General features: G+C 40.7%; 1 protein-coding gene across 1 annotated transcript in view; it reads right to left on the bottom strand.

Moving 5' to 3' along the window:
* The window catches only part of mboat2a (membrane bound O-acyltransferase domain containing 2a), a 35144-nt gene extending 29013 nt beyond the window's left edge, over window positions 1–6131 (bottom strand). Inside the window, exon 1 of the mRNA XM_017414495.3 lies at window positions 5929–6131. Within this exon, the coding sequence (XP_017269984.1) occupies window positions 5929–6012 (84 nt within the window). The 5' untranslated portion in view covers window positions 6013–6131. The remainder of the gene's footprint in view (window positions 1–5928) is intronic.
* Window positions 6132–12793: the final 6662 nt, after the last annotated feature.

Genomic DNA, 12793 nt, shown 5'->3' on the forward strand with positions numbered 1-12793 from the left:
TAATCATCAAAATTAAACGAAATAAACATTTGAAATATATGAGTTTGTATGTAATGTATGAATATAATATACAAGTTTCACTTTTTAAATGGAATTACTGAAATCAATCTACTTTTTCATGATATTCTAATTTTATGACCAGCACCTGTATTATATGTATTTTAGATTGTAACCCAATCCACTTTCACAGCGTTGCACCATCAGGAGCAATGCCACAGTAAAGCTGATTCATGTGGATGTCCATTGTGGTGGTCACTGAGTGGAGTTCAATGACAGCTGCAGAGGATCCTCTCCCTCTACGCCCACCTGTGTGTTCCGTGTTCTCGCGCACACACACAGAAACAACACAACTGATCACACAGAACCAACACAACTGAACATTATCAAAGAGGCAAAGCACTGCTTAGGTTTGACTTTTTTTGCGTCGAGTACCACAGCTTGACTGATGCTTCTGGTGTGAGTGCTTTGCAATTTTCTCAGTCAGAGGGGACAACCCCCACCATCCCCAACACACACACACACACACACACACACCCATCTGTAATTCGACCAAGAACAGTGCATTTTACAGATGAGTGGATTACAATAGCAGGGGCGCCCTCGCTAACATGCAGAATGAGAAGTTGCACCGCGTTGCAGGACGGAGATGGTTACGCCTCGACTCGGTCTCTCCAAAGCAGCCTGATAAAAAAAAAAAAAAAGGATTAAAAATCTGCTACAAATCTTGGCAAAAGCCAAAACAAAGGATTAGGGAGCTCACGAGAGATCTAATCACTGCTCCAAAGTTGAGCAATTTTATGCGCATTCATCACATGTGACGAGCCTTTACCAATTTATCATCATCCAAATGAACGCATTACAGAGCAGCGAGTTTGTTACCAGAACGGCATTATCTTCTTATGAACCACAGAGTAATGTTATCAACATAACCTTCTTAAATTCCCCAGGAGAAATCACTTCTTTTTTTTTTTTTTCCATTGTTGATCGTGCAGCAGAATAAAGATAGCAGCCAGTAGCACTCAGCACTGAGGGAAGGAAATCAATTGAAGAGACAAAACTCCCCAGAGGGCAGCAAATTAAAAACAAAAAGGAGAGAGACACTCTCGTGAGAGATTAAAAAAAAAAAAAAAAAAAAGCTAAATTCCCAAGCTGGGGGTGGCTTTGGAGAATTTGTCAGAGGCGAGACACCTTAGAGGAAAACCAGCGTGAATTATTATTGGCTTGGCATTCCTTCAAGGAGCGCATGTCGCCCGCTTCCTGTCATGCCAGACTTTTAGAATAAAATTAACTGACGGAGTCGTTTGTTCAAACGTTGAAAATAACGTCTTGTGATCTCTTGTTATATCATAAGAGATTACTCTCAAAGTATCACTCTCTGCTACACCCACATACAATTTTAGCTCAATATCTGCTAAACTGACTGAGTTATGACCATTTCTGTGTTGGCTAGTGTTGATTAGCTGTGGTGGTCATCCTGAATTGGATTGACTCCAAAATTTAATCAGCTGGAGATATACAATGAATGATTACTTTGTGAAAGTTTCATTAAAATTCCTCCAGTGGTTCATAAGATGTTTTGCTAACAGACAAGCAGGGCTGACTTCAGCAGTTAATGCTAAAGTTTTAGGTGAAGATCTAGCTCAGCGAGTGGTACTTGGAGTATGTGTTGTGAATGACCCTCAGCTGGAGCGACGCCAAGTTTTAGCGCGATATCTGCAAAACTGGCTGAAATATAGCCATGTATGTGCGTTCAAAGATCAGTTGTAGCAGCCATCTTGAATTAGGCCAGTTTTGGTTGCACATGTAATTATTGTTTCCTGGAAGTTAAAGCCATTTTGACCCGTTCGTTGCATTACGGTGACCTCCATCACTGATAAGGATGCTGGGTAGAGGCTTTGGCAGCAGCGACAAAAGACGACCTGTTCTCCGCACAAAAGAAGCGGACACCAACTGTTACAAACTACCATCCAATACGTCGGATCAACAGAAGACTGATTGTACGTTTGGGTCTTTTGTGCGCGCAGGAAGCGCAGCAGCAGCAGCAGCAGCAGCAGACCACCTGGTGCACAGAGGACAGCATCTTTACATCAGAGAGTTCGCGCAGAAAATTATCGCAGAAGTCCGAGTACACCTCGACATAAACACGCATGTTCTGCTGGATGGAGAAAAGAAAAAAAAAAAGGTGAGAAATTCATATAACCTTGGATGACGCTATTAAAGATGAAACCATCAGTGGTTTTTTTTTTTGTCTGTATTAGGAGGAAGGGAGGCATTATGATTACTTGCCAACCACGCTGCTGCCAAAAATAATCAGCTGGAAAGATGTTGGAGCTATTTAAAAAAAAAACACTACATCCTTCCAAATCTCTACTGATCCAAAATAAAAACTAAACACCAAGGCTGCTGGACATTATAAAAACCTGCCGCATAGTTTATGATTATTGCAACACTTGGTTTTTCCTGTCACAAAACTCACAACAGTGTTCATATAATCAAGCATCTCAGCCACAATAAACTAATTTAGCCATCTAGGGTCCATCTGATTGTTTTACTGGCATGTAGAGAGTAAATGCAAAATACCTTAAAAATAAAAGCTTATAATTTACTGCAATAAACTCAAGCCAATCATACAGACAGGGGGAAATGTCCAAACTATTGCTCCTCTGAGGGATCCTGCTCGTGTAGAGATCAAAGGAAGTCAACGGTTTAATGGTGACCTTCTTTAGTTTTCTTTACCATGAGTGTTTGACACAAACAGCAGAACCAGCAGGTCCAGCGGAGTAAGCTGGAGCGTGAGTTCTCAGGTTTGTCAGGTTCCTGAGCTAACAGAACCTGAACGAACGCCGTACAATTCATATGGTAATGGAGGTGGGCTTGTTTTGAATTTCCCCATCAGTGAGTTACAAATAATCGCCAATGCTCGATAAAAGCCTGGCAACTTGTGAGGTACGCGAACTGGCTTTTAAAAAAATATCAGATAAAAACTAAATGATGTGTAAAATAACGCCACGGCTCAGCAGATAGATCGCTGTGGGGGGAAAAAAAAAACAAAAAAACATGGCAGATGTTTTCATCCTCACACCTAAAGCACACTTGTTATTCAGTAAAGCAGCTCAGCTCCGAGGCGCTGCGGGGAAGGAGGAAGACGCTCTCAACATCTGAATCCCAAATGCAGCTGAAACCAGATGTTTGCATATGCCGGATAAAATGACAACCACTTTCCTCTCACTGTCTGACATGAAATCAGACTCAACCTTCCCCGTTTTAGGTCCCAAAATTATTACCAATTCTTAAAACCCCAAATGACCAGATCGTGGCTCTAGAGAATTTTTATATTACTTTCTTCAAAGTCACCAGTTTCCATACATGTTGTTAGTATTTGGGAGCATTGCCTTTAAGCTGTAGGACTTGGGTCAAACCTTTTGGGGTTTCCTTCCATAGGCTTCTCACAAAAGTTTGCTGGAAATTTGTCCCGTTTCCCATGACAGAACTAGTGTGTCCGAGTCAGATTTGTAGGCCATCTTGCTCCCACACACCTTATTAGCTCTGTCTACAAATGTTCTCTGGGACTGAGATCAGGGCTTTGTAAAGACTTTGACTTTGTTGTCCTTAAGCCACTCTGTAGCTCCTGTGGCAGAACGTTTAGGGTCCATTTGTAGGCTAAGGTCTTGACATGCTGCATCCTCACAACGCCATCCATTTTATGGACTGCACCAGGCCCTTGTGCAGCAAAACGCTCTGACATTGTGATGCAGCCACCCCCGTGCTTCACAGCAGGGATGGCGCTCCCCTTTTTCCTCCAAATGCAACGATGGTCATTATGGCCAAAGTCTTTGTGTGGATTTGCTGTCAGAGTAATGGTCTCAGTTGCTTTTCAGCTCATGTTGGTGCAGGACTCGTTTCACTGTGGATAACGACACTCTCTTACCAGCTTAAGCATCTTTCACGAGGTCTTTTGCTTTTGCTTTGCAGCCGATTTGCCCGTTTCACATCTCTGGAACCCGGAACCCGACTCCTTCCTGAGCAGCACGATGGCAGGAAAACTCCTGCGGTATTTATACTTGAGAATAATTGTTTGGACAGATGCGCCGTCAGGCATCTCGAAAGTCTACTGAAGGACCGGAGTTGTGGAGATTGGCAGTTCTCTTCCTGATATCTTGGCTGACTTCTTTTGATTTATTTATTTTGTTGGAGGTGGGTCTTGAAATGCATCCAGATGTGCCTCCAGTTGGCCCAAATATTGTCAACTAATCTATCAAAAGCTTCTAAAGCAATGACATCATCATCATCATCTGGGCTTTCCCAAAGCATTTAAAGCCACAGTGAACTTGTGACTTTGAAGATTAATCATTATTTGAGCATTTAGCAAAGAGAAATAATTATGGGAATCTGAACTGATTTATTGTCTGACAGTGAGGAAAACATAATCACGTGTCTTTTTATACATAAAAACATCTGGTTTCATCTGTATTTGGGATAGATGAAGAGTTTTCTTTATCCAAAGTGCTCGGCGGGTGTCTTTAATGTGGCATTCATGCTGCAAAGATTGTAAACAAGCATTATAACCAGATTACTGGAGGAAACCCCCTGATTCAAGCTGTGTTGTGAGCATAAAGTTCATATCTTTGGTAACAGAATGAGTGAAAGGTGTTTGTGTGGTCGTACGAACGTACAGGAAGTTTGATTTAAATCGACACAAGTGCGTTTTGAACAGGAAAGACTGTGCTTGAGATTGTTGACTTGTGATAACAATTTAAATAAGTATATATTACAATGTCAAGCCTTCAGCTTTCGGATGCTCATCTAACAGCGTAAAACAACCAAATTGGTACGTTTAAGGTTCTCGGATCGACTTCCAAATCAGACTGCATCCGAGAAAACTAACTTCCTAACTTCCTCCTCCCGGACACACCCAACACACGTCAGGTGTGTACGAGGAACGTCACACACTGAAAGAGAAATATGCTTGGAATGTGGAGAAAACAAGCTCGTCGGCGCGTGAGCCCACCGAGGACCTATTCTGCCTCTGAGTGAGTTACATAACACATCTAACAGAGGACACCTCCACATGTAGACACAACCAGAGTCCCTTTAAAAAAAAACACTCAGACCTGACCAGCCTGACACATGTTTGCTTAAAGGGTTAAAATACTTTGTGCACACTCAGTCACAGCCTGTGTTTAGCTCGTACAGTGGGGATGGATGGGTGAAAGAAAGAGAGCTGCTGCCATTTAGGAGCAGATGTGCTCATTTCACAAGTTGTAATTGATTAATTTCCCAAAAAAAAGTTATTATGTTATTTTTGGAATTACAGGCTTGCCACACCTAAACCAGTTACCCAACACATTCCCACACAGCTTAAGAAAGAAAAAAGAAAAAAAAATACAACAATCCTCAGCTGATCACCTGAATTATCAAATTAAACATGACTCCTAAAACAGGAATCCTAAAATGAACAACTTATGTGAAACTAAAGCCTCACTTCATTCAATTATTAAAGTATCAGACAACACAATAAAGCCTGACTTCATGTTCAGTTTTATGAGAAAAAGCACTAAATGTTTTCTGTTTTTTATTACTTAATACACACTTTTAGGGTCTAAGTTCTGTGGAACATAGAAGTCAGATTGAACTAATAATCCATTTTGCTGGTGCCCTGATGAAAACTAGAACCAAAGACCCCTGACCTCAGTTTGAAAACCTCTGGATTAGGTTTTTGGGCATGGAAAGGAGGAGACAAAGGGCATTAGCTCATGATGACAGTGAATCATCCTCAGAAATTATGTCTCACGTTGAGTAAACACGTCACTGGCCATTCTAAAAATAGGAGACGGGGTTAAAGAGAGCAAACGCTACGCTTGTTTACAATTGTCAATGCGTCGTTTTGGACGTGGTTCCAGCTTTTAATAATAGTATGAAAGCGCATACCTGGTCGACGGGGAGATTTATAATTTCGCTGATGGGCTGCAGCAGAGTGGAACCAGTGCAGGATGCTGTCGTTTGGGGAGCCATGCTGGAACGGCGTCTGTAAATCCTGTCCTCCCGGTTCGCCTCGCTCCCCTGTGCTGCGACGATAAATAAATACTCCTCCACCTCCTCCCCCGCCGCTGCCGCCGCCGCTGCTGCTGTTTTTGCGACACTCCGGAAGGTTGTCATCCACGGCACGCATGCGACAAAGAGTACAAACTCAGAGCAAGAGCGACTCCCCCCGCCCCCTCTTTCCTTCTTTTTCGTTTTTTTTTCCGCTTGCGTACTTTGTAGCTAGGAGTTGTCGAAGCTAATTTAATGTGTTTTTTATTTTTTTTGTCAATACAGGTAATGCTAGTAATGTTTAACAAATGTTAGGACTCCTTTCCCTACTAATAAAAATATATTTTATGTCAACGAACAACTTGGCAAGTGCCCCTCTTCTGAGCATGCGCGGTGAAATCAAATTCCACACAGCTGATTGGATGATGCTTCCTCGTCGATTTTTACGTGAAAACAAAAACGTTACATCATTTATGCTAACCTCCAGAATGCGTACGAATCTATTACCCCTCTTCTATTTTGAGAAAAGACTCCACAGTTGCTATTTTTGGGTGTGAATTATCTTGACACCAGAGAGCCTTTGACCACAATGAAAATAGCGTTGGCATGAGGGGAGATGGCGGCCCAGCCCTCTGTCATAACCATCTATTTTGACCTAATCTGCAGAGAAACAGACCTCCCTCCAGCAGCCACAAGGTTGTAACAGACATATGGGTGTTAATGTGCGGTTTATACGGTCAGCTGAGTTTGAAATCAAATATTTATGCACTGGATGCGCTCCCCTCCATGCATTCTTCTCATATTTACTGTAATCCACATGTGAATGGAGAAAGGCATGACGTAAGAGGCGCGTTAAATGGGATTCATTAGTGAACACTGCAACACAAAGACCAGTGGTGTCAAATATTGTGATGTGTGCACAAGAACCAGCACAGAAATAACTCCAAATCATGAACTACAACATGAACATAAACTCCTCTTAAAGCTATATACAATTGGTTGGATTACAGATAACCAATATAAATTATGTTTTGCACTAAATTGTAGCAAAGTTTGCACGGTTTTGTGCTCATTAAATATAAATTACCTGTATTGCAACTATAGTTGGAAGCACAAGAAGCAAAGAAAACACGAAGTCACTTTAACCATTCGTGCCTGGATAATAAATTCTGACTGCCATGTGAGTTTACATGTGAAGCAATGCATCTTCGAGGAATTCAAACCTGAAAATGATGTGCAGACTTACAATAAAAAGAGCTGTTGTGATTTTTTCCCCTTCTTTATTATATGTCAGTGGCAATAAAACTCAAAAATAAAGTGTGCATTCTGAAGTTTGCGCATATAATGCTGCTCCTCAAATCAATCAGACAGCTTTTAAATGATTAATTGTTATGTAGTAAGATTTGGGGGTGAGTCTATCAGCCGCCTTTACGGTCAATGAGCGCCATCTAGTGGTTTTCAATAGTTTGATACTACACATTAATACAGTTTATTTGATAAATATACTTTGTTGCTTTGTAAAATATACATTTTTACTTGAATTATATTAATTATGAGTTTGTTTTATTGTTTTATTTACAGCAGGTTCATGGTCAAAAAAAAGTTTGTGTCTGCACGCAGTGGCCGCTAGAGGGCAGCACAGGAGCAGGATTTGATTGCAACATCATTCTTCATCTATTTCCTGTAATTTAGCACAGCTGAGGGTCAAACCAGAGACCTTTTGGCTGTGAGGTGGGTTTTGCATTTTTTTATGGAATGAAAAATTCCCTAAAACTCTTCGATTCGAATAAATACAACACACTGTCTCACATATAATGCCTAAATAATAATTTGCTGAAAATATAAACAATAGTACCAAGGTTTTATTTACTTGTCTGAACTTATTGGTGTTAAACATTCAAAGCACTAAAGGATTCACAAACTTTTGAGCGCCACGGGAGCAGAACAGCTCAGCACACTTCATCGTCTGCATCTAAGGAGAGAGGATTTTAAATTATTTAACAATAACTTGTGGATGGCAGACGCTTTTGAGGCCGTACAGCTCACTGAAAGCACAATGATCCCATGAAATGTTAAAGGAAAAGCAACATATTCTGGAGACAAAATCCAACCCACATATATAAAACATCTGAGCGCAGAAAGCAATGATGGTTTTTAGGTAGTAAAAAGATTGCATTAACTTGTAAATATTTCAGATAAAATGACATGTTATATGTGTTGTTATTGTTGTATATGCAAATAATTCATGCCGAGAATTTGACTTCCTCATATCACCGCACTTCTCCTATATAATCCCCATTAATCATTCATAACGACACAAACAGATGAAAAAGTGCAACACTGGGACAGAGAGACAGCTCAACAGACCAGGATTCATTGCATTCATGTCAGCTGCATCGTTGTTCTTCCTCGGAGATGTCCAATTAAACCCATCCTCTTAAAGAGAAAAGCATTTTCTTAAGTTAGCATCGCCATGGCAACACAGTCCCCTTCGTTACTCCCTCTCTCACAAACCGACGGTCCACTCATAGAAAATTTTGAGGGGAGGGGGGACTAGGAGAAAGGTCTTTACAAATCTGTTTGAAACAGCAAGCGAATGGTGACTTTGTGCACGTTGCCACTCATTCATCCCGGAGGCCGGGAAGTGAAGCCCAGTTGTGCTAATCTTTGCATTCAATCCTCTATTTCCTTTTCCTTGTCACTGTCTTTTCTTTCGGAATGGCTCTCTGTCTCAGGGTGAATGGCGGCCGTTTGAAAGCTGCACGGCCGATGGCCGCTCCAAGCTCCTTATTTAGTCAGTAGCCCGTGTTTCGCTCTCAGTTTCTCTCCTCCGGGGGACAAACTTCCTTTTTGTTTACGGAAAAAGAAAAGCGAGTATCTTTGTGGTTTTTTTTTTTTTTTTTTTTTTTGGGGGGTCAGCCTGAAAGGGGGGTTTTCTTGAAATAGAACAAGTCCTCAGAGATGGACACGCACTGTTTATTTACCACCACAGTCCTCCATGTCTGGAGATTATGTTCTCTTTCCCCTCCTCTGTTTTCATTTTGGGTCAGCAGCGCCTGCAGACACAGAGGGGCTTATTTACAGACCTTTTAGATGTTTCTGCTCTCCAGTGGATATTCTCCAGGAGCATAATACTATCAGCTCTGAAAATGCTCCGGCTGTGCAACCTGAGAGAACCACTGAGGAGCTGCTGAAGACTGAGACTGCCCTGAAAAACACAAGTTTGGGTATTCTTTATGTGTCACGCTCCATGGATGCAAAAGGTAACATAAATAAGGCCCAATCTGCATTAAAAACTAAAATTACACGTGCGGTTCTGCAGTAACAATAGCCTCGAGTGTTCTTCTGCGTACAGAAGAGACTCAACAACAACAACCTAAACTGCTGAGAGCAGAAACACACATCCATCATTTTCCCACATCACCAAGGCATTTTGGAAACCATAGAGTCAAATTTGTACCCATCAGTGGGAGAAGCACAAGCTCTCTCAGCTCTTTTGTTTTATTTTCTGCTCAGGGTGGGGCAGTTCGTCTCTTTCCCCTCTCGCTTCCAGTCTGACAGCACGAAGCGTCCTAAGGTTGTTGTTTTCCCCCCTCGTTCTCAGCCCAGCCGTGTTTGCTATCTATATGTGAAGAAAACTACGAACATCAGGGATCTCATCAAAGTGATAAAAGAAGAAACTGTTAAGTTGATCTGAGTAAATAAAAAGAAATATGTTTATTCATTTGTTTATTTAATTACTGCACAAAATTCGCAGTTATTTGACGCATCGTATTGAGTTTTAGGGAATCGTTTTCTTGTCTTTTTGTTGTTTTTTTAAACAGATGTTTTTCACTCTGGCCTCGACAAAGTTCAGCAGCACAAACTGAGGCAGCATGCAAAGTGGATCCACAAAAGGGGCTTCATGGGAGGCGGGGGACTGGGGGTGTACTGTCAGAGCGGATGGGAGAATTTAAGGAAGCCTGTCAGGTTTCACGCATTATCAGTGTCAGAAACAGCATGATAACAGTATAAATATAGTGATTTGTGTTAATATTCTGAGTTTTAAAGACTTGACTTCGTATAGTTATTGGCAAAATTTAAAACAAAGGTCTTGGATAATCTGTTAGAGCTCAGAGTATGTGTTGGAGGTCAGGCTCAGCTACAACCACACTAAAGTTTAGGTGAATATCTATAAAACCGGTTGAGGTAAATCCATTTTTGTGTCTTCTAATTTTCTAACTCACTGCCTTTTCACAATAAAACCAGCTCCCAAACAAGGTCGTTAATCAGAGGGAATCTAATCTCAATCAGACAGCTTGACTTTCTTTTTGCAATTTAGATAAAAAGTAATGAAATGATCCATCATGAATATTTCAATAACCAAACTGCGATGGATGTAAAAGCTTCTAAATTGACCTGAGTATTGATCTTCCTCACAAGATGTCTCTTTTTTTTTTTGACTCTTCCCCACAACGTAAAGCGCTGCTGATGTTTTTTATCTGCTCCTAGATTATCTTTTAATATGACTAAAACCCCATTTACTCAGGAAGATGAATGGAGTCACTGAGTTTCATGAACTGAACTCACTTCACCTCCATTAGCATTCCCAGCAGGACACAGCTCACACACACTTTCCCCACTTTATTCTTTAAGGAGCATATAGACAGAAGAACCGACTCCCTGATATCTCCTAAGTCACTGGATTAGTTTTTAAAATTAAACACATATCTGCAGCCATGCAGAGAAGGAAAATGCTCTCGAGGTGCACTTACATCCCTCCATTATTCCATCGCTCTTCAGCGCAGCTACTTGAAATGCCCGAGAAGCTCTCAGCTCGTTTGTTAGAGTTTCAGAACAAATGCAGAGCAGCTTGGGAATTAGCGCCGTGACGCCGGGTTGCTTAGTGAGCCGTGGAAAACAAGAAAAGGTTAGTTTAGATGTATGAGGCTCCAGACTTGCTGATTCACTCCCAGGCGTGGAAGAACTGCTGAATGGACCTAATGAGCGCAGGTTCAGGGACCTAATCTGTCTGGAGATGAGAGGCATAAACAAACAACCAAACAAACGGACAAACAAAGAGCAGGACAAAAAGAACACAGCGAAATGAAAAGGGAAGACCAGATCTCATCTACTAAACAGACAATAATATGTGCAAAATGCCTGCCAAAACACAAAAAGTGAACAAAAATGAGCTAAAAACAAATGAAAACAGCCACCAAAAGAAACAAAAACAAAGCAGACAAACAGAAAGGGACTGAAAAATCAAACCAAATATATTGCTTTTTTTTCCAATCCCAATTCTGAAAAATGTAAGATGTTGTGTAAAATATAAATAACAGAAAGCACAATCTGTAAATCTCATAAACCATCATTTAAGTGGGAATAATGTCTGAATAATCACAGAACAATGATTATTCTTCTGACCACTGTTCTGTAGTCAGAAGAATGAAAATGTGATTTTTATTTATTTATTTTTTTTTTGGAAACCACAGACGCCTCATCCTGCGTACTAAAGAGGAACGGACCATTCAGCTTGTTCAAAAGCCGGCCTCTCTGCTAGTATGGGGGTGCATTAGTGCCTCTGGCTTAAAGCAGCTGAGCACATCTGGAAAAGCACTATCAAGGCAGAAAAGCATCTACAGTTTTTAGAATGACCTGTGTTCCCATCCAGTCCTGCATATTTTAGCACGACGACGCCAAAACCACATTCTGTATCCGTTCCAGCATCGTGGCTTTGTAGTAGAAGAGTCCAGGTGCTGAACCGGGCCGTCTGCAGTCCAGACTTCTCACCAGTTGAAAACATTTGAAGCATCATAAAACAAAACATCTGTCAAAGAAGATCCAGGTCTGTTGAACAGCTAGAATCCATCAGTCAAGAACGAGACCAAAACCTCCACCAGCTGCTCTCCTCACTTCTTAGATATTTGGCCCTGTCACATGTTTTTGATGCCATAAATATTATTCATAATAGTGATCAAAATTACCTTAATTTTTCCAAAAAATGGTACAATTTCTTAGTTTAAACAGTTGATATATTTGCTATGTTCCATTTGCAAACAATTGCATTTTATATCTCCCGACTTTTTCAGAACTGAGGCTGTAAAAAGATGATCAAAAACTTCAGAAGAAGCACAAAATGACCTTCCAGATACTGAAAGATTGCTGACAAAAAACAGACCACAAAAAAATTCAGGGTAAAAAAAAGCTGTGACAAAACTAACAAAATCAATGTGCAGAAACAGAAACATCAGCTCCGTTTTTGATGTTTTGTTTGAACTGATTTTATTAAAAATGGGTTTAAATCTGAAATTTCTAAAAGGCTAACGTTGATACTGAAAAGATGCTTGTCATTTTTGTGCATCTTTTTGTTTTTATCCAGTGACTTAGCAGCTAATATCCTGTAGTTTACATTACAATACTCAGGAGAGAAGCAACATTCTCAGTGTGTCCTCTTTTATTAATTCAGGAACATTCCTCTCTTTTAGGGGGATGTTGAATAAAATCTGATGTTATCCCACACAAGGAAATATTCAGTGTTTTTGCTACAGGTTGTCAGGCAGTATGTGCTTTCCCTGATGTTTACCAAAAGCCTGCTATGACAAATGGAAATGAAACTTAGCTTCTTAGGTTGAAACCATTAAACTGATCACATCGTCAGGCAGTCTGTCAGGATATAACGAAGCACTCGGGCTGACGGAGACCAAATGATAATTACTATAAAAGACACTTGTTCCTAATGAGGACGGTGAAGCAGCAGCTTTCTGAAATTGCCGAATATTAG

This window comes from Kryptolebias marmoratus, linkage group LG10 (assembly GCF_001649575.2).
Source record: "Kryptolebias marmoratus isolate JLee-2015 linkage group LG10, ASM164957v2, whole genome shotgun sequence".
NCBI lineage: Eukaryota > Metazoa > Chordata > Actinopteri > Cyprinodontiformes > Rivulidae > Kryptolebias > Kryptolebias marmoratus.